This window comes from Maylandia zebra, linkage group LG22, assembly GCF_041146795.1.
Source record: "Maylandia zebra isolate NMK-2024a linkage group LG22, Mzebra_GT3a, whole genome shotgun sequence".
NCBI classification, from domain to species: Eukaryota; Metazoa; Chordata; class Actinopteri; order Cichliformes; family Cichlidae; genus Maylandia; species Maylandia zebra.
Window position 1 is genome coordinate 14,728,883 of NC_135187.1, and position 21,205 is coordinate 14,750,087.

A 21,205-nucleotide genomic window follows, 5' to 3' on the forward strand; every position below is an offset into this window, starting at 1 on the left:
CGACCTTCCAGTTACAGATACGCTTCCCAACCCCCTGAGCCACGGTCGTCCCTAAACGATAACATTACTGTGGCTTGTCAAAGGAGCTTGCAAAGAAAAGCGTCTGGACTTCTTTAAGTTACTTGAAGACGTTTCACCTCTCATCCGAGAAGCTTCTTCAGTTCTAAGGTCAAATGGTGGAGAGTCCCAGATATAAACCTAGTGGGAGATCCACCTTATCACCTTCGCATGATAAGGTGGGGCCAGGTTTCACAATGAACTCACCCGAAACTCTGGCTGATTGGGACCCACACCCAGTTTCACACCTTGGCTCAGGTGATTAGAGGATCATCAGGGGGTCCTTTTGTCCCTCTGTGGGGTGATTCTCCCACTAGGGACTCTCCACCATTTGACCTTAGAACTGAAGAAGCTTCTCGGATGAGAGGTGAAACGTCTTCAAGTAACTTAAAGAAGTCCAGACGCTTTTCTGTGCAAGCTCCTTTGACTACGATGACCTGGATGACTGAGAACCTTCACAGACACATTACTGTGGCTTGTTCTTCTTTGTCTTGTTTTGGTTGCTCCCTTTTGAGGGTCGCCTCTATCTCTCTCTGTCTTCCTCTGTCACACTAGCCCCCTGTCTATCATCCTTCTCTACACCCATGAATCTTGTCTGAGGTCACTGATTTTCTTTTCTTTCTTTTTTTCAGCATTATTGTTTAAAGACTGTTTTGGCATTTTCTTCAGAAGGGCAAGAGTAAAAGAGGACAACATGTATAAATGCTCAAGTCTTCACTTTTTATGATGTCTGTATAATTTTGCTGCTCTAATTATGTATACATTTAAATTACTGAAGCAGAACAGTTTACTACAAATCTAAAGCAAAAAATATATATATATTTTAAAGGTTGACGCCAGTTGTCGGTACAGTCCTGATAATCAAAAGTATAGATGTGCTTCGAAATCATATTGTTTCCCTATTCGAGCCATATGGGGCGACAGTGATCTGAAGTTGTTTAAAATGTGATTAATGAAGCGGAGAAGTGGAAGAGCATGTAATACTGCGGTGCAAGGGTTATGATGTGGAGAGGAAAGTTCTGCAGAATAGATTGAAGGAGCGGGGAATTGGGGAATTTAATCTGAAGAGTGTGTTGGAGGGTAGTAGGGCACAGGTGAGAGAACTGGTGGGGTTTCTGAAGGATATAGGTGTTTATGAAAGACTGTAGGGTCTTTTTTTTTTGGTTTTGTGTTGTTTTTTGGATACAGATTGTAAGCTCACTGTCTGACCCATACTCCGGAACAGTAGGAGGCGGTAATGCTCCTTTACGTTGGTTGCCAACCGCCGTTAAACATGAAGAAGAAGAAGAAAGAGGAGTAGGAGGAGAAGAAGAAGAGTGTTGCGCAAAAAGCTGCGCAGTTGTCGCATTTTCGATCACGAACGATAGAGGCGAATGTTTTGATGGAGCCAAGGGACTAAACGAGCTTATTTTGTTGGCGAAACAACACAGCAAAGTTGCGCATTGTGGTGTGAAACAACATAGCTGCTGCTTTATTTATAATAGCACTTTTAAGGAGAGCTGCTTTTTTTTCTGGAACACAGCGGTCAGCTAGCTGATATCGTTTGTTGCGGTGGCCTAGCTAACACTGGCTAGCATTGCGAACTTGGACAGAGCTTTGAGTCAGTCGTTTCATTGCGGCGACCCCTTTTAACTCCCTGCGCTATATTCTACTACAGCTTCGCTCGGCTTCATGTCGTTATCATCGCAGCTTTAGCGATCAGAGATTCCCTTACCTTTTAACAGAAGTCAGTTCGTCGGATAAGCCAGTGTGAGTACGGCTTCTTGCGATCATCAAGGAGAAGAGGTTATCCATGTCCACGAGTTTCTGCAGATTGCTCATCTTTAATAACATTAGCAAACATGTCTTTAGTCGCCTATGGCAGCAGTGATGAGAGTGACTCAGAGGAAACCTCTGCCGTGCCGGAGAGCAAACCCAGCGCAGGAGGGCTCTTCTCACACCTGCCTGCTCCTAAAAAAACGGTATCGGCAGGAGGGACCGAAGGGCCAGCCAAGAAGACAGCATTGAGCACTGCAGTAGAGGATAGCTCATCAGCCGATGATCCAGATCCTCAGCCATCTAAAGGAAGCTTATTCTCCAGCCTACCCAAGCCAAGGAAACGGACAGAGCCCGTCAAGATCACCGTGCCGCAGATCCAGAGGCAGGATGTGAGTACTGAGCTACTTCAAGCTGTTTGCTCATACCTCTTGCATAAAATAAGGTTTTAATTCATCATCTGTAACCCTGTTGTTCATAGTCAGACTCAGATGATGACGAACCAGCAACGAAGAAACTACAAAATCAGGTAAGGAAATCAGACACATGCAGTTATGTGAAGTTTATTCCACATTCCCAAAAGGTTGATTGTGTTCATCTGGATGAGCGTTTTCAATGGGAGAAACCTTTCGTCACTCATCCAAGTGACTCCTTCAGTTTCAGCTGACTGCAGTACTCATGGCCATTGATCAGTGGTTTTTTGGTCAATGGTCATGACAATTTGCATATTAACGATCAAGGAATTGACCTCACAGTCCATTGTTCATTCAGTCGGCTGGTTTGTTATTGTGCAGATGTACTGTTTGTAAGGTTGAGTAAACCTGCAGTCAGCTGAGACTGAAGAAGTCACTTGGATGAGTGACGAAATGTTTCTCCCATTGAAAACGCTCATCCAGATGAACACAATCAACCTTGGGAATGTGGAATAAACGTATTTCTGAATTAGATAAAATGGTAGTAAATAGTAAAAATACAAAACAGGCATTGATATAGTTCAACATGCATATATACCAGTGAGGCACCAATGTTGGTGTTGGGGAAAGGTCCCTATGCTGTTTCTTGAATAAAATGTTACCTCAGTGTAATGAGCTCGTAAACATGTTATAGGCTTGTGTACACAAACTCTAAATGCTTATTTGTTATAAAATACTGCAGATTAACCTGGCTTGCACAGTGGTTCGCATGTAAATACACGTTATATGGTTTCTAGCTTAGATGTAGGTCTGCCACTTCACTCTTCTCATTGTTTCTTTCTTTGATTGAGGTTTAAATTAAATAAAAACAAAGTAGGAACCAGTGACAAAGAATATCTTATTTTCCTCAGATTTCATAGTGTAACAACATTCTCCTATGATGTAGCTGCCATTTCCTCTCTCTTTCAACCCATATCTCCTTTCTCTGTCAGGGTGCAGGTACAGGCTTGTCCTCCATTCTGCCACAACCCAAAAACCTGACAGTGAAGGAGACGGACAGACCTCTGATCCCTCATTCGCTAACTAAACGGCAAGAACCGAAAGCACCCAAACCTGGAACCCCTGCACATGGTCTTGGTTCTAGTGCGTCTCCCTCCGCCATCAAAGCTGCAGCAAAGTCAGCTGCCCTCCAGCTGGCTAGACAGATAGCTTCAGATGACCAGGATAATGAAGAGGACATAACCCCACAGAACTACTTTTCTCTAGGCGAGAGCTCTCAACCTCTACCTGCGGTCGTCCCCAGCTTGGACCCTGAGCCAGGAGCCCTTGCAGAGCCCCTTCCTTTTGCAGCTCCTGATGAACCGGGGCAGTCGGATGCCCCTCTCGACTTTGGGGGAAAACATGAGACAAGTGGCGCATGGGGAGGTCAATATAATGAATATGAACAACCCATAGCGGGCCCAGAGGCTTTTCCTCCGGTAATAATGACTTTATACTGTACATATGTATCAGATTCATGCTGTTAACTTGAGTCATTATGTTCAATTAGATGATGCCAGCTTTTCCTAATAAGTCATAAATCATGTTAGTTCAGACATGCCTGCATTTCAGTGTTTTCCAGTTAAGATAAAGATATCTTTTAAAGTATGAATGCTGTGTCAGACTCTCAATTACAAGAGTCACAATGTAGCTAAAATGAATGAATTATATTGTTATCCTATGTCTTTTTGCTTGAACAGGGATACTACAATGAGCCATATTACCAAGATCCCAACCCGGGAATAGCAGAGGCTGAAGAGCCCGGCAACTCAGCCATGTTTGATGATGAAGCGGTAAGAACTATGCTACTTGTGTGCCTCATTTTTCTTATTTGTTATCAGAGCAAATTCTATTATTTACACAGACTGATTTTTGTACCTGTGCTCTATGGTGTTATCATTGTTTTGTCCTCAACTAGAGGCTGTTAATTAAGAAAAGGTTTTGGTTAACCGGTATTTTCATTGTCCTGCAGTTCATGCGGCTGCAGGGGAAAAGAAACAGGGGCAAAGAGGAGGTGAAGTTTCTGGAGATCAAAGGCGACGACCAGCTGAGCGGCAACCAGCAGTGGATGACCAAGAGCATGACCGAAGAGAAGCAGCATCGGCAGTCTTTTAGCAAGGTGACCCGATCGGCTCGCTTCCTCTTTTGTTTTTGCAACAGATTGTTCTATGTTCCTCTCACTAAAATGTTGATGCACAGCATAATTTTAAGATGGAATATTTTCTTTAATTTTTTGTAACACCCGCTTTTCTTTACCTTTCCACAGAAAAGAGGAGAACAACCTACAGGACAGCAGCGACGCAAGCATCAGATAACTTATCTCATCCACCAGGTGGGTGCTGCTAAAACACGCATTGTGCATTTGTATGATGTAAATTTAATTCAAGACTTTGTAGCTGCAGTCCAACGTCACAGATGATTTTTCTGCTTGTTTTGAAAGTGAGTGGAAATCTGCACTCTGTGCGGCATGTGTAGACACGTAATACTTCTGCTTGGTGGCCTGTTTGTACAGAGCTATCCTAAAGTCTAGTTGTCAGCTGCAGTGTGCCAGTGATTAGCACAATAAGCTGCAAGAAAGAAGCCTGCACAAAGGATTAGGAAAAGCTAAATAGTTGCCCTTATCTCTGCCAGAATGCTAGTGTTAGCTTTGTTATGCACAGGTGTTCCCTCTCTTGTAGTCTGACAAGAGAGGGAAGAGAGGTTTGCATACTTTACTGATCCCACATGGTTTAGCTCACCGTAGCTGCATCTCTTGTCTTCTTATTGGAAATCTGTTCAAATAAACAACATTTCTTACTTTCCCTGTCGTTTCACAGGCAAAGGAACGTGAGCTGGAGCTGAAAAACAACTGGGCAGAAAACAGGTTAACCCGCCGACAGACCCAGGCCAAATATGGCTTCTAAACATCATGACTGTGGACTGTGGTGACATACAGAAATTAGAGTAGAGCTTTCCAAATATACTTCCACAAAGAGGAAACATGTTTAGAAACAGTAAGCATACAGTCTGGATACAGATTTTCCTTCCTGCCCTCCATCCTGTATTTGTGTTGACCTGTTAATATTCAGTAGTTCTGTTGTTTGACCAGGTGTTATTCTTATATCTAAGATCCAGCCACAACCGCTACACTCCCCATTCACTGTCATTTATATTAAATAGAGGCACTATACTTATGTAACAGTATTTTTAAGGTACTTTTGCTCAGTCATTGGCAGAACAGATGTAAAGTGACTCTGAAGTGGCCATTATTCTAAATGTTTTTCCTTTGAATGTTTATGCTTCCTGTTCATGTTGTACTTCTTTGTGATCTACAGAAACAAAGGTTTGGTTCTCTGGGAATGATGCAAGTTATTAATGAAATCTGGATGTTATTCATTTTAAACAAGCTGGAGTCACTGGAAAGCTGTGACGTGTTACATATCTGCACACAGGATCGACTGTTTTCTGATAAACATGTACTTGCTGCAGTTGCTCATTAGTAATAAGAAGTTTGCTATTATATAACTGATACCTACTTTTGTTTGTAAAAGTTTTATTTTTCTTATTTTTTAATGTGCGTTTCATTTTCTCCCACTGGAAAACTGAAAAAGACCAGAGAACCAAACATGAACGTCATTGTCTTCTTGCTCTGAGGAAACATTGAAGACTCTAAATCAATATGATTTTTAACATGGTAGCAGCATCTGGCGGGCGGTGCTAAAAGCAAAACACCCACCTTAAAAATGGAGATTACATTCATTTTTTAAACATTTTATATGTATTTTTTTCTTCTTCTTTTTAAACATCAAATTTTGGGGGGGAAATTTAGTGATTTGTTCAACTTTCTCAGATGGAAAGCAGTAAAAATATGCTTTTTATATCTCCAGACTCTATGTAACTACATTTTGTCTTTACCAAAGCAATAGTCAAGCCTCCACGAGTCCTCTGTTCTTTGTCCCGACAGCAGAAGTGTTCAAACCTGAGCCAGATTTCCTCTAAATGCAATACATTTCATACATCTTGCGTTGTCAAACTTTAAATGTGAACTCTTATCAGAAAACAACTTATCAGAAACAATTACACAATCTGATCTGCCTCAAATACTACAGCTAAATTCTAAACACGAGCAGAAGAAAGAAGCCGACAGGCTGCTCGTATATCCTTACGCCGAGACGGGAAAATAAATTGCAGAGCTTTGATTTCAGCAAATCTCATGCAACGACTTGCAAACCACACAACTGTATTGGCACTCCACTAACATGACATTAAACAGCATTCCTCGGAATAATTTGTTGGTTTTTGGTTTACCATTTACTTTTGTGCATTGTCGAGTTAAAATTGATCAATAAACTTTTGATTTTCCTGACTGCTTACACTTTGTATGTCTATGGGCAGTTTTCATTATTGCTACTATCACAATAATACTCATGCTGCATACAGTAAAACAAACTTTCCCACTCAAAGGTTTCCTGTGTAGCTGCTGATCCTGATGGCTCTTTACCAGTTTTGTGTTATTTATTCTCATCCTGAAAACTGATTTTAAAAACTGCTATAAACATTGTGCTTTAAAGTGTGTGGACTCTCAGCTTTAAGGAGCCTGGTCATTCGGGAGGACTCTATAGTGGAGACGCTACACCTCCACACTGCCAGTATACTTCCTCCTGGGTAGGAGGCGACCCTGTGTCACACATAGGACACACCGGAGAGAGATTATGCCTCTAGCTGGTTTGGGAACCACTCAGTGTCCCTGGGAAGTGGATGGGGAGAGGGAGGAGCGTTGGTATCTGACTGCTGCCCCGACAACCAGGACCCAGATAAGCAGTACAAGATGGACGGCTATTTTAACACTGTTCAAAATAATCAGAATGTGACACTGAGCAATTTTAATAGACACACAGACAGCTGTTGCTACGCACACATGTGCATTACAGCCAAACATCATCTGCATTTTGAGTCCTTTAATCTTTTTTCAGGCTTCCACTTGGTGGTGCTGTTGTGTCTGCCGTTGTCTGTGTAGCTGCGGCAGTGGATCCTGCAGGCTCTTCACCAGCCTCGGCCTCTGCCGCTGCGTCAGAAACTGCCTTTAAAACAGCGCCCTCCTCATCAGCAGCTTCTGAATCAGCTGCAGCTGCCTGCTGCCGCTTTTGGGCTTTCAACTGCCGCTGAGAGCTTGCAGACGGATCCTCGTATGGGAACAGAGATATGGGAACGCGAACAGTATCCAAGCCATTAACCTGAAAGAAATAACACACTGCTCATGTTTCTATGTTATCTGGTAAAACAGCAGTCCAAAAAATAAATAATGCATAACTAAGGGTTTATTTATTATAAGAATAATAGGAAAACAATTGTTTTTTGCAGCATGGAGCTTACATGGAGTAACTACAACTTCTTTCTGCTGCAAAGACACAGTACGAAGCTACACTTGGTGCAAAAGGTTGCCCACGAGATGCACTGATATAGTTTATCTTACCGTGACATCGCACCAGTAGTCACCTACATCCTTAATAGGTTCAAATGGAAGATTCAGTGCATGAGGTGGCACCACTATCCCCAACTACGGGAACAAAAGCAATATGAGTATCTTATCTGGTTAACAGAATTAATTAGAAACATGGATAAAAACTGAAAGGCATCACACCTTCTTAGCAAACTGTCTGCAGACTACTTCTTTATTGAGCTGAAACTCCTCGGAGGGCATTCTGTTTATCTTTAGCTTGGAGCATTTCAGGAGCTCCACAGTCTGAAAACAGAAAGAAACCCCTGTTAAAATCTTGGTTTTAAAACTATTTGTTGTACTGAGCAAAAGCGCCTGACATGAAACTTACCAGTTGTCCTGTGCGGGTTTGGATTCTGTCTCCTGCTTTCCCCTCACGCAAAAGCTGTGTAAACAAAAACCAACAAAGGTGATATTGAGTACTGCTCTTTAATACATTTGAAATATATGATGGAATACAAATGGAGTACACACACGTAGCTCTTCTGCAAACATCTCTTTGTTCTCTGGTGATGGATACACTGCGAGGCCTTGAGGCAGCAGCTTGTTTCGTCCAACAGACTTTCTTACAAACACGGTGTCTCCTCGCCCGCCGAGCTCTGTCACAAAAAAACCAAAACAAAAAGATGTTTTCATATTACAAAGAATTTTAGAAAACACATCGTTACTAGTTTAAACTTCCTTGTGATACTCACTTGGTACCGTCTGAGTCAGGATGAGCTCCATTTTCTCCTTAGGAGCATGCTTGGTATCCTCGACCAGCTTGTAGATTCTGTGTCTTCGAGGGTGAAGCCTCGGTGGACTCCCTACTTTGGACAAGGGCACTTGCCACCATCGCTCCACCACGACTGTGTTCTGCAGAAACATCAAGCAACCACACGTGACTTTACACATTTTGAAAGTGGACTCTAGCTTCTGTGATACTTCAAATCATTAATTTCATGTACTGAGAATGTTATTAAGGTTGTTATACATACATATATATCATACATATATATTGCTTTATCCCACAGGTAAGCACTTTTTACAAACAAACATTCAAACAAGGGTTTTTCCCCCCTGTGCTAATGTGCTTTTAACTTAACATTCACACACTCACAGTGCAGTGGATGCATGAGGGGCAATCTGGGGTTCAGTATCTTGCCCAATGATACTTCAACATGAAGATTAGAGGAGCCAAGGATCAACCTCCAACATGACTGTGAAGGTTCTCAGTCATCCAGGTCATCATAGTCTAAAGAACTTGGAAAGAAAAGCGTCTGGACTTCAAGAAACTTTAAGAAGTCCAGATGCTTTTCTTTCCAAGCTCCTTACATCAACCACCAACCTTCCAATCGTCACATCCATCCACAAAATAACTGAGCCAACTGATAATAACTGTAATTTGTACATCCTGAGGATATTTTTATGTAAATATTTTTAACAACAAGAAATTAACCTTCTACCCATCAAAGATCTACCTGAAAATAGTGCAGAAGAAAGACACGCGTATTAATGGGCATTATGCTAAATCTCTAGCCCCTACTGTCATTGGCTTTCTCAAAAATAAAGTACATTCAAGGCACGTAGGTGGGTGTTTAGATGGTTTTTAGCATCTATGCTCCTTGGAGCATCTATGCTCCTTGGAGCATAGATGACGGATCTAGAAGCAGGTTTCTAGATAATTTAATTGCCTCTACCACAATAGCACTTCAGACTTAAACCTCTATGAGAGTCTTAGTGTGGGATTTCTGTATAAAATTGCATTCATTTTATTGGTATGTCTCAACCCAGTTTATTATAAGCTAACTAAAAGTAGTTGGTGCCAACTTTGTTATACAAAATCTAAACAACCTGGTAGAGACTACAAATCTCTGTGCTTTAGCACAGTGGATGTAAAGTGCGGGCTAGAGCACAGAGATTTGCGGTAGTGCAGGAGAGCGCAGAGCCCCTGGAAACACCGACCTGAGCAGCAGTCAGAGAGAAGCTCCTGGCGGCAGGCTGGCCGAGCAGAGCCTGGAGGACGAGGCGGCTCCACATGCTCCCACAAATCAGAGGTAAGTTTTCCTGCGGCAGTTTATCATTAGTTTATCTCCGGTCTCTGTAAACTCACCTCTAGCCTGTCTACAGAATGCCTGACAGCGTCGCTTGTTGTGTGGCGTAGGAGGACCCCACCAGCTGCACAGAGGACCAGAAAAAAGCCTGACTACAAAAGACCTCAAACTCAAAAAAGAAAAAAAAACTTAAATGTAAATATGGATAGAACGCAATAACGCAAATATTCGTCATATGATTCATGATATTTTTATTTTAACGTGTAAAGACTGAACATTTTGCAGGCAATCATTTAATCAGGCAATATTAAAGGGCAATCTGTTCTTTCAGCGGCTCCCTTTTTAGAGGTCGCCTCAGGATCGCCTGCTAGTGCTGTATCGATACCAAGTGCATTGCCAATATTGCAGATACAATACAGATACCGATACTTATAAAGCAGTGCGTCATGATTTATGAGATTAATCATTAATCTGTAAATTAACACATTTTAATCAACAGTAACCTTTTTACTTAATTTGTACTTTCCACAATAATGATTTAACGCAACAAAAGAGACCTTTTTTTCATGTGTTTTAAAACAGTTTTTTGGAGATCTAGAATGTAAATGTTCTTGTCTCCAAAGGAAATTTTTGTTCTCAAACATACTCTAAAAAATGTCTCAACATTTTTTTGCGACTGTCACGTTTATCTGCTTAAGTGACCTCACCCCCAGTGATGGACTAGTCGTCCCTCACGTCCCCAGACTATGCTTCCTAAATAGCAGATGTATCAGTCAGATTAAATAATTTCTCCAAATATTCCTTTCACCGCACTACAATATCCTCAGTTGAAGTCAGCAGCGCTCCACCTGCACTATACACAGTGCAGGTGGGAAACCCCTTTCCTCTGCTGAGTCATCTCACATTTTCCCAGAATCTCTTAGAGGCAGTCAGAAAGTCTTTATGCCTCTATGAGCTGAAGAGCTCACAAACTGGGGCCTCTGCCAGGTGCTGCCAGCACAATGCCACTAAACACTGAGGCGCACCAGGTCTTTCCAGCATCACCACCTGATCCAAGTCACTACCGGGTGGCTATCAGTTGACAGCTCAGGTCCTCTCTTCACTTGCGTCCAGAACATACTGCTGCAGATCTGGTGATACTACTAGAAAATCGATCATCGACCTGTGGCGTACGGTATCCTAATGCCATGTGCACTTATGGACACCCTTATGGTTGAACATGCTGATCATTATGGACAATTTGTTTTTTTTGCACAGAAGTCCAGTAACAGAACACCACTCGGGTTCAGATCAAGCAGACCGTTTCTCCCAATCATGCCGCTCCAGGTCTCACAGTCGTTGCCCAGATGAGCATTGAAGTCTGCTAGTAGGGCGACAGGGGGAGCACCCTCAAGCCCAGGGACTCCAAAAGGCTGGGTACTCTGAACTGAACTCTAAAGTGCAGACAACAGTCAGGGCAGGTTCCCGTACCCAAAGGCACAGGCAATAAACCTTCTCTTCTGGGAAATTCTCCAATCTTCATATTAAGATACCCACAGCAGCTTGCCACCTCTCACCAAGACCAACTTCAGAATAGGAAAGAGTCCACCTCCTCTGCAGTAAGAGTTTTTGCAAAAGCATTTTTATTGTGTTCATCAAGGCAAACCTCTTAAATCCAAACAAAAGGGCTATTCAATTTTATTGTAAACAACATTTAATATCATTCTTTCAATACAGACTTCAGTGCAGTAGATAGTTAACAAAACATAAGCAGAAGAATAAAAATAAAAAAATATTCAAGGTTTGTTGTTTTCTCAGTCGTTTAGAATACATTTACTATATAAAGCCACTACATTCACAGAGATGCCTGGATACATGCAAACACCCACAAACAAAACACACTGGACCTAGAAATATTTGGCTCCTACCGCTGGTTTCTACATACACACCCTATATACACTGTATGTAGGAGCACCAGCTCGAATTGCTGCTGTAATTGACCACCATTTTTATATAGATATAAACAAAAAAAAAAGCAAAAAAAACCAAAACAAAAACACCCCACAGGGTCCACATTGTGTTTTTGCTGGATGCAACGACAGTTACACAAGTTTTAAGCTCAACTCTCTTTTTCCAGCCTAATGTAGTTTTTTTTTTTTTTTTTTTTTTAAATGGGTTTTAGTTAAAACTATTTCTGTGATACATCCAGCTACATTAGAGGATTCAGTTGCAGGTTACCACTGCTGAATTGCACAATATGGAGAGAAAAAAAAAAAAAAAAAAGAAGCTTTTATTTTCAAGCAACACTGTTCGGTTAAGTCTTTGTGCACCATACTGAGATGCACTAAAAATGACTCACAGAAAATAAAAACACAAAATACCAGTACCACCAACATTTTGTTAGATGCTACTGCTGAGTCACTGACAGTTTTTTCTGGTACAAACAGGAAGTTTCACACTCGTGGTGGCGGTGGCGTGTAAAAGGGATGTGATGTTTTAGCAGTTAATAGGTCTGACTTCATCAGCGTGTGGAAAACAAGGGCTTAAAAAAAAAAAAAAAAAAAAAACTCCAAGGTGCTGCAACATAAAGCAAACGCCTTAAACTTTTTGGTGTATGGTGCAATAAGCCACCTTTATTTATGGCATTTGGGAGAAGTCTGCAGAAAAACAAAAATCAAGTAGCCTTTTGGAAATGTGCTTTTTTAAATACTCTTGTTTGCAGCTGCAGAGGAAAGCTTCAATAACCCTCACAGTGATAAAACAAAATCAATCCTCAGAAAGAGGATCAAAATCTGCATCACTGGCCAAAAGACAATTTCCTTAAATACCTGAGGACATAATCTGGAATTTAAATCACACATCACCAGCAGACTCACTTATTGCACCATAGAAACTGCCTCGGTTGGGTGTCAAGTGACGTCTAGCACACATAGTCCTGCAGCAGATCAGCATGCCGAAGCAACAACCGCAGAAGAAAATGAGACCCAGTGCGACCCACACCAGTGTAGTGACGACAAACGCAAACTGGTAGGTCACCTTGTGGCAGTACGGATCTTTTCCAGGTAAGTAGTTTGGAGGATAGACAGAATAAATCCAGCTGCTGCCTGTAAGGTGAAGACAGACAACACACAGGTCTTCAGTTCTAAGTGAAACCTTAACAATGTATTCACTTTAAAGGTCGCAGCAGCAACAGTTTGAACTACTTCACTGTGTTTTTAAAGGCTGTGGTTTGGTCAGATTTGATTGGCAAAGCCAAATAACCCACTGTCATCAGTTTCTTGACCATGGAAGATACTATGTGCTGATTCGTTACACACAATTACGTCACCATTTTTTCCCCAAACTGATCCACAACTCAGTAAAAGTTGCAAAAACATTTTACACGATCCTTTAACTAAGCATCATGAAGCAAAATGTAAAAAAGGGGGCGACTGTTACTGATAGATGTGTTTGCAAGACAGAGTGGTTTCTTATTTTCACCACAAATATAGATTCACTGAGCCTTGAAAACCACACATTGTGTGCGCTGGTCTCTGATATCTAATAAGGAAGGGTGTAAGTATTTGTGTGGCATTACTACCAGGTTGTGAATGCAGCATTTCCTAAATTTGTTTTTGTCTGCTCAATGCCAATAAGATTAAATACTTCCATTTCCAACATTAACAATTTTACTATAGATGCACTCATTGGACACATTATGACACAAACAATGTGGTCATAAAAGGACAGGACCTCAGTTTGTAAATGTCCCCTACACCATTACAAAGTCTTGATTAGTAGAAATCAAGGCTCGTGATTCCAGGCAATATTTATCCATTTGAGTTCTTGTTCTTAGCTGACAGGAGTGGCATCTGGTGTGGTTTTCTGCTGTTGTAGGTTTGACATTCAAAGATGCTCTTCTGCATAACTTTGTTTTAACTAATAGTTATCCAAGTTACTGTTGCTTTCCTATGAGTTTGAAGCAGTCTGGTCATTCTCCCCTTACTTCTGGGATCCATGAGGTATTTTTTCAGAGAACTGCTGCTCACTTGATATTTTCCCTTTTTGAATCGTTTTCTGTAATCCCTAGAAATACTCAAAAGACCAGCACGACTGGCACAAACAAACAACCATGCTGTATTCAAAGTCACTTAAGATCACCTTACTTCCTCATTCTGATGCTCAGTTTGATTTTCACCAGGATGTTTTAACCATGTCTACATTTCTGTGTGCACTGAGTTGCAGCCATATAATTGGCTGATTAGATATTTGTGATAACAAGCAGTTAAAAAGTTGTATCTAATAAACTGGCCAGTAAGTGCACGTGAGTTTTGTGTCTAATTTCATGCAAAATGAAGAGTTCAGAAAGTTTTTTTCTCCCACCTGCTATGAACCAGGCAAAACTGAAGATGTGAAGAACTGTCATACAGGCTGTGGACAGGACGTGGATTGCTCCATCATCAAAGGCGCTGCTGGTGTAGGTCAGAGTTAGTGAGAGGATGCTGTTTGCCCCCAGCACTATCAGGTAAATGGGGATGTGGGGCTGTATGGTACAACTTGTCAGGTGTGTGGCCCCTGTGATGCAACAGAACAACCATATAAGATCATCATCAATCATAGGCGAAATGCTAAAGGTGCCGTTTTCACCAACTGGATAACTAAAGCTGTTAAACCTACCCAGTCCAATGGCTGCTATCATTACCATCCACCATATAATGTTCACCACCACTGCAAAAACAAAAAGAGAAAGAGGGTAAAGGACTGGTTTAACAGTAAAACAGGTTAAATTATGAAAAAGTGAGACAAAAATGAGATGCAGAAACTAATCTAACCAATTCCTGTGACTTGTGAGGCAGTTTGAGGCTTTAGATCCATCTGTGGAGAGAGGTTAATATCTACAGTCAGTTTTGTCACAGCCAAAACATGAAGAGGAAGCAGAAGCAGAGCTCTACGGTACCTGTCCAGTTGTGAGTGGAGCCTTTTTAATCTTCAAGTATTCAGAAGAGGAGAACTACACGAGTTGCCGTTAGCTACTTCTTAGCAAAGTGCAGGATGTTAAGACATACACGTTCGAGCCTTTCAGCGACTGTTGCAACACTGTCTCACTAAGAGGAAATAATGATAAAAATCAGCCTCTGTTATCTGACACGGTTTATGTGCAGTTTAAGATTTCCTTAAGACAAAGTAGTTACATGAAATCCTTCCACTGATCTTGTAAACCATACTGTTTCTTAGATTATATATTTATATATCAAAATGATTTACATTTTGAAGTGACATAATCGGTACATGTTAAATCATGAAGCAGCACAAGGGCTAGGTCATTGTAAGCCACAGGACAGCTTATGTGGTGCACACAGGAAAATCAGCTTTCCTGTTATAACTATCAGCTTTTTCTCGCGTGCCAATAAATACCGACTGCCACTTTCAACTATCAAACAGTTTGTGTACAGAAGCTGAACATTAAAACTGTGCTTCAGAAAGCAACAAACATCATTAAGGACTCATTTCACCCTCACCTCCATTTCTTCAAACTTCTGCCTTCAAGCAAATGATACAGGACACTAAAAACACACAGCAACAGACTTTTAAATCGTTTTTTTTTAACACAGAGGGCGTCACCACCCTGATGCTGCTTTAAAACCATATATTAGCACAGGGGTGGGCAACTCCAGGCCTCCAACACAGCTGATTTGAACCAACACAGCTGATTTAAATGGCTAAATTAGCTCCTCAACCTGTCCTGAAGTTCTCCAGAGGCCTGGTAACGAACTAATCATGTGATTCAGGTGTGTTGACCCAAGGTGAGATCTAAAAGCTGCAGGACACCGGCCCTCGAGGCCTGGAATTGCTCACTCCTGCGTTAGCACCTTGAATTATAGACTGTATGAGATTTACTTTATTGTTATTTATTTTCTTTCTTATTCATCTCTTATATTATTACTCTTACTTTTTAACTACAGGGAGAACCATTTTTTAAGCAGAAGTGCAACAAATTTTGTTGTATATCATTTTATAGAAGGACAAAATATTATAAAATAAAATATTTGCCAGACAAAGATTGTCTTTGAATAATACAAGGTATCTGTTGATTTATGTCTTTTTGCTCTGAGCTTTCAACAGAATATTGAATATTAGAAAAAGTTGATTAAAGTGAGTTTAATCTTTATGGCTCACTGGCTACTTGTTTTCAGTTTAGAGTTTCAAGCAGCATTTTAAAACCACTGGTGCTAAACTGGGGATTTGTTCTTATCCCTGAATTAAAGGTGAAGCCCAGCAATTTATTATTGCACTTTTATACAGGGGAAGTATTTAGAAAAAAAACTGTTTAATTTTTTTAAACAAAGCCTTTTGAGGCTGTAGGACCAAAGGATCAAATTCCAAATAAATCCAGGAGCCTACATTACCCATGATTCAATCCCTGCACCAAACGTTAAGCCTGAGATTGTGGGTGATAGAGAGTGCAGTTGGCAGTACTGCTCCTTACTTGCAGAGATGAGAATGGAGCAAATGAGAGTCCCGTAGGCTTCCTTGTTTCTACCTCCACCCAAGTGATGTAGTGCATTGATCTCCAGACACTTATTACAGAAGTATGTTTTATCTATGCTTTTCTACATGAAAGCAAGAGTAGTAAACAAACATTGCTGCATAAAAATCAGTGGAGTTTGTTTAATGGAGCTTCAATTAAGAAATGTGGTTCAAGTTCTGCAAATTTGGACAGCTGGAGTGGGTCTGAGATGCAATGGTTAAGCTAGTTGTTCACTGCTTACTGTAAGCAGTAAGCCAGAGGAAGATAGAAGTACCACTAACAAAGCAATGCTGCCACCATGTGACTGGATGAAAACAGCTCCTGGTAGTATGGTGCTGGTTAGAGGTCATAGAGGAGGCTGTTTCAAGCTTCTCTAAAGACCTCAATATCAGCTCAAGTGTTGGACTCATGTTAAACTCTGCGAGTTCAAGAACATTAATGTTACTCAGTTGGCTTGTTTAAGCTTTATTCCAATTTCCATATGACCTAACTGGTGATTTATGTTCACTGCAGTGTCCCCACAGCAATTACAACACATGTCAGCAGTTTTCACAGCAGTTCATTACTGTCAAAAACTCAAACACTTGGCGCTACCTCTGATTTATTTTTGAGTTGCATTTATTTTATTCCCCAAATCTTTTGCAGATGAGACATTTCATCCCAGGCAAACTTTCCATCATAATTACTTTTGCCGAGCTCGGTCAGATATTAGCACCGAAACGTTTGATTAATTACTTTGTCAGTGAGGAAGTTAAGTGGCTAAGAATTGTGTTATTAGACCTGCTCTGTCTTAAAAGCCTCTTTTAATTGGAAGTCAATGATCATTTGAATAATAGGGGCAGCGGGAAAGTCCATGCATATGATTCCAAAGCGCTGGTTCAGGTCCGTCTTGGCCCTCAGGTACTCGTACAGCTGTGGGTTGATGAGCTGTGCGACGGCCCTGGGGTGCGCGAACACTCCGGCTCCACTGCTGTAGGTGAGAAAAATCTGGGCTTTGTTTCCTGAAGGTGCAGCCTCCAAGTGGTTGTAGACACTCTGCCATTTCTCCTGCACATGTGCCAGTGTGGGCACCTGGAGGGAACACCAAGTGTAATTTAAAATAGTGCAGAAACCAAGTAGGATCACATGGAACATAGCCAAGGTAATGAATATAAAACACTACTGACATCACAAGTAGTTTGAGTATAAAAATGTAGGCAGACCTTCCAGTCATCAGCTATGTCCATTGAATCATAACGCATCCCCAGATCTGGCCCATTGAAGTTCTGCAGGATGATGATCTTCCCTCGAGCCTCACTCATGGTTGGCACGAGTCGGCTGTGCCACAGCAGGTCCCAGTGAGAGTAGCGATTGATGTAGTCTACCACAGCACCATAGATGTCACCCGTCTCACTGAACTCCTCCTTTAGACGCATTAGCACTGTCTCAGTTGGATACTCCTGCAGGAAGTCAGTCACTCCCTCCAGGACGTCGCCAAAGTGCGCTCGCTGGTAGGACACCCCGTGATGAATGGTGAGGTTTCCGTTGACATGACGCACACGGATGTCTAGGAAGCGAACACCAGCACGGAGCTGGGAGGCCAGGCTCCAGGTCTGGCACTCTGCATACACACCACCATATAGGGCCATGGTGTTGTGTGTCCCAGGCATGGTGATCTCTGACAGCAGCCGATCATCAGGGATGCTGGCCATCCAGGCCGGGTTGAGGAACTCTGGGTTGGGTGTGTCATCATAGTCAGGCCTCTGGATTGCACCGTTACTCGAACTAATGACTCTAAAACACAGACAGATAAAATAACTTATCTAGTACAGGGCTTTTCAAATTTTTGCTCTCAGGTCCAGAGAAAGGAATCAATCCACCTGAGCCACAGTTGCCCCATGGGACAGTCCTTAGGCCTACACTACACCAGTATTTAAAATTATCCAGGTAACTTCAGGATTAATCCTGGGTTTTCAGTACTACACAGGAGGATGTGGTACATCACCACTCCAGAATAAAGATTAAAATCCGAAGGTATGAAATCATCAACTACTGACCAGTGAAAGTGGAAAGTAGGGTGTTCTAAATCATTTTCAATAGCAACCAAAGTATTTGTGTATTGTAGGATTATAAAATCTTACAATAATACAGAGGAAAACCCCAACAATCAGATGACCATTTATCAGAAAGTACTTGGTTACAGTGGAAAGGAAAAACTCCCTTTTGACAGGAAGAAATTCCCATTAGAACCAGGCTCAGGGAGGGGCAACCATCTGCCATGGCCATTCAGGGGTGAGGAGATGAAGACGAGACAAATGAAAACAGAATCGTAGATGAAACTTTATTCTTTCATTCCTGCAAATAATTTTACTTTTTTTTCTTGTTTTATATATGTGATTCTAAAACTTCATGGTCATGGAGGCCAGTGGCCTTCTTCTGGCCGCTCTCCCTTTCTGTACCTCTAACTCTCTGTCTTTCTCACCACCAGTTCTCATGAAGTTCCACTGGTTGGTTGTAGGACCTCAGAGAGGAGTGCCCAGCTGCAGTGGGGCGGCACAGCTGTCTCCCATCATCTAATCTTCACCACAGCATTTAGAACAGCTTTCCTTCTCAACTGTTACCACGTTGGTCAATTTTTGTCAGTGGTAATGCTCTTGTTAGATTTTAAACTCAGTTCTTGTGTCAGTCTTCATTTTCAATTGTTCATGCTGTCTCTTCTTTGTCCTTGATGTGCAATTCCTGCTACTATTTAAATATACTGCTGTATTAATAAATCTTTTAACTGCTTCTATTTTCCAAGGATGTCTTTGGCTTAAACATGACAGAACCTTTGAAATATTGACTCTCTTCCAGTTTTACTGAGAGAAGCACTTAAACTTACTTACTTTTTCTTTTGATTTATTGTGTGTGCTTGATGTTCTGAACTGTTGGTGCAATAAGAAATAAAAGTTGCACTGAACTGGACTAAAACCTAAAATGGAAATATATTTGTTGTGGGTAAGTAGCTCCTCTTTGACTTACTCACCCCAGCAGGACCAGCTCGATTAACAACTTGTGCATTTTCACTGAATCTTGTCTCATATTGTTCCTCATTTCTGATTTTCCAGTCCTGGAAACAGATTAAAATTTAAGAGCATGAAAAATAACAAGATCCAGTTTAATGTAATGATAGAATTGACCCATTTAAAAAAAGAAGAAAAAAAAGAAAAGAGGTGCAACAAAAACTTAAAGAAAAATCTTACAAAATCTTGCATGTAAACAATGACGTGTTTGGAGCAGTCATCCAAATATACACGCTGACTTATTAAAAATGTGCTCATTAAAGTAAGGCAAGCTCTTTTTTCCACAAAAAAATTCACTTAAAAATAAATTTATTTAAAATATTGTCTGTAATAAACTCCTCATTACAAGTGCCGACTTAAATCCATTGTCTGAAGGACAAGGTTTTTTTTTTTATGGTCAATTATGTATTGTTGGATGACAAACATGTAAAACAACAACAGAGAAAACAGAAGCTGAAGAGCTGTTCCCATCATGAAAACACGCCAATCTAAAAAGCAGTAAAACTGTAACAGTGGAACAGTAGCAACTGATTCTGAACCAGCTCGAGGTCGACCTCTGCTGAACCCCGTGGCCCATTTCAATGGCAGGCTTAAAGCTTTCTAATCCCAAAGCTGAACCAAACATCCACAGCTACTGTGTCAAACCTGCTGATGTGCCTCGCTGTTTGCTTCTGTTCTTACCTGAAACGAGCTGGGGAGCCGTCCTCGGTCCAGTCCAGAAACGTCCTGGGAGTGTCGAACAGGGAGAGCGGGGAGTTGAGGTGTCAGAGGCAAAATTTGGTGATTTGGGAGATTACTGTGGGAACTAATACAGAGGAGGAGTTGAGGGGTGGGAGTGCAGTACTGTGCATGTGTGAGGGTGGGTGGGAGCGTCAGTGCGAGGGGTAGCTGTCCCTGAATATACATAATGAAAATAATGCCAAAGAAGTAGATGAAAAATCCAATTTTATATGTGTTTTTATATATTTTAAAACTTTAATTTTTGTCTGAATTATGGTTTAAAATAGAGAATAAAAACACAGAAATTATCATGTTTCTTTGGTACAAGTCAGTTGTATGCAGTCATGTTACAGCTGAGTGATTTCTCACAGCGTTTATCAGTCTTCATAAGTTAATATAAGCCCAGTGTTAATATTGGAATGAAAATTTCAGGGGAACTTAAATGGATTGAATGGAAAATGCTAACAAGGAAAGATCTACACAAACTGCATCGAAGGCTGTGAGGTGGGCTTTAATTCAGTTAAGGAAGCCTAATAATGGTCACTTCCAGTTCTTATTAAGAAGAGAAGGCACATCGTACCCTCGAATAAAATGCAAGTTTTTAATTGTCAAACTTTAAAGGAGAACTGTTATGCAACGTCCTTATTTTCTGTCAAATATATGCTGTTACAGTGGCAGATGCTAATGTCAGACATGGTCAAAATGATGACCACTGTGAGCCAAAAGACTGCTACAAACACTCCGGTTCAACATTTTATTTTATTTTTAATTATCATGGTTCTGCATGATGTCACTTAGGGGGATAACCCTAATGAGGACATCACATCCACACATTTTTGGCTGTCAGGCTATAGGAGCTGTCCAAACCTTCTGTTTAAAAGAAACAGCCAATAGAAAGAAAGTAGGCTTAAAGAGGGAGGAGCCCAAACATTCTTTGGTTTCATGCAGTGGATGGACTTAAGGGCCACACACAGGGCCAGTATAACATAATTTATTCTGAGAATTTCAAGAATTACCACTATATAGTGTTGAAAGTTAGGCTATTAGGGTCTCTTTAGACACAACAGATGAATTTTTACTCAAATATATTTTTAACTCAATCTAAGATGTATCTGGTAGTGTGTAAACATGTGGAAAAATGCAGATGTTTGCTCAGTTTGTCTCATATCACAGTCAAACATTGC

General features: G+C 41.1%; 4 protein-coding genes across 5 annotated transcripts; 1 reads left to right on the top strand and 3 right to left on the bottom strand.

The window, feature by feature from the left end:
- The first annotated feature begins 1,337 nt into the window (after positions 1–1,337).
- prcc (proline rich mitotic checkpoint control factor) lies at positions 1,338–6,618 on the top strand. The gene is made up of 7 exons (XM_004549120.6): positions 1,338–2,204; positions 2,294–2,341; positions 3,218–3,703; positions 3,965–4,057; positions 4,237–4,383; positions 4,531–4,596; positions 5,081–6,618. Exons 1-7 carry the CDS (start codon positions 1,899–1,901, stop codon positions 5,165–5,167), a joined length of 1,233 nt encoding a protein of 410 aa, XP_004549177.1. The 5' UTR covers positions 1,338–1,898; the 3' UTR covers positions 5,168–6,618.
- Positions 6,619–7,111: 493 nt separating this feature from the next.
- mrpl9 (mitochondrial ribosomal protein L9) lies at positions 7,112–9,890 on the bottom strand. Its single transcript, XM_004549121.4, has 7 exons — positions 9,685–9,890; positions 8,436–8,595; positions 8,215–8,339; positions 8,072–8,125; positions 7,885–7,986; positions 7,717–7,800; positions 7,112–7,477 (listed from the first exon to the last, which is right to left on the bottom strand). Exons 1-7 carry the CDS (start codon positions 9,757–9,759, stop codon positions 7,202–7,204), a joined length of 876 nt encoding a protein of 291 aa, XP_004549178.1. The 5' UTR covers positions 9,760–9,890; the 3' UTR covers positions 7,112–7,201.
- A 2,225-nt stretch (positions 9,891–12,115) lies between these two features.
- Positions 12,116–15,430, bottom strand: LOC143414678 (transmembrane protein 272-like). Of its 2 annotated transcripts, none has more exons than XM_076879509.1 (6): positions 15,251–15,430; positions 14,689–14,836; positions 14,564–14,606; positions 14,409–14,459; positions 14,115–14,306; positions 12,116–12,856 (listed from the first exon to the last, which is right to left on the bottom strand). In XM_076879509.1, the coding sequence occupies exons 3-6, from the start codon at positions 14,604–14,606 to the stop codon at positions 12,606–12,608; spliced, it is 537 nt and encodes a 178-aa protein (XP_076735624.1). In that variant the 5' UTR covers positions 14,689–14,836; positions 15,251–15,430; the 3' UTR covers positions 12,116–12,605. The 2 variants fall into 2 exon arrangements, with proteins under 2 accessions (XP_076735624.1, XP_076735625.1); XM_076879510.1 differs by having other exon boundaries at positions 15,245–15,430.
- A 1,092-nt stretch (positions 15,431–16,522) lies between these two features.
- On the bottom strand, positions 16,523–20,050 carry si:dkey-266f7.9 (1-phosphatidylinositol phosphodiesterase). Its single transcript, XM_004549122.5, has 4 exons — positions 19,983–20,050; positions 19,265–19,348; positions 17,463–18,033; positions 16,523–17,331 (listed from the first exon to the last, which is right to left on the bottom strand). The coding sequence occupies exons 2-4, from the start codon at positions 19,330–19,332 to the stop codon at positions 17,035–17,037; spliced, it is 936 nt and encodes a 311-aa protein (XP_004549179.1). The 5' UTR covers positions 19,333–19,348; positions 19,983–20,050; the 3' UTR covers positions 16,523–17,034.
- Between the last annotated feature and the right edge of the window lie 1,155 nt (positions 20,051–21,205).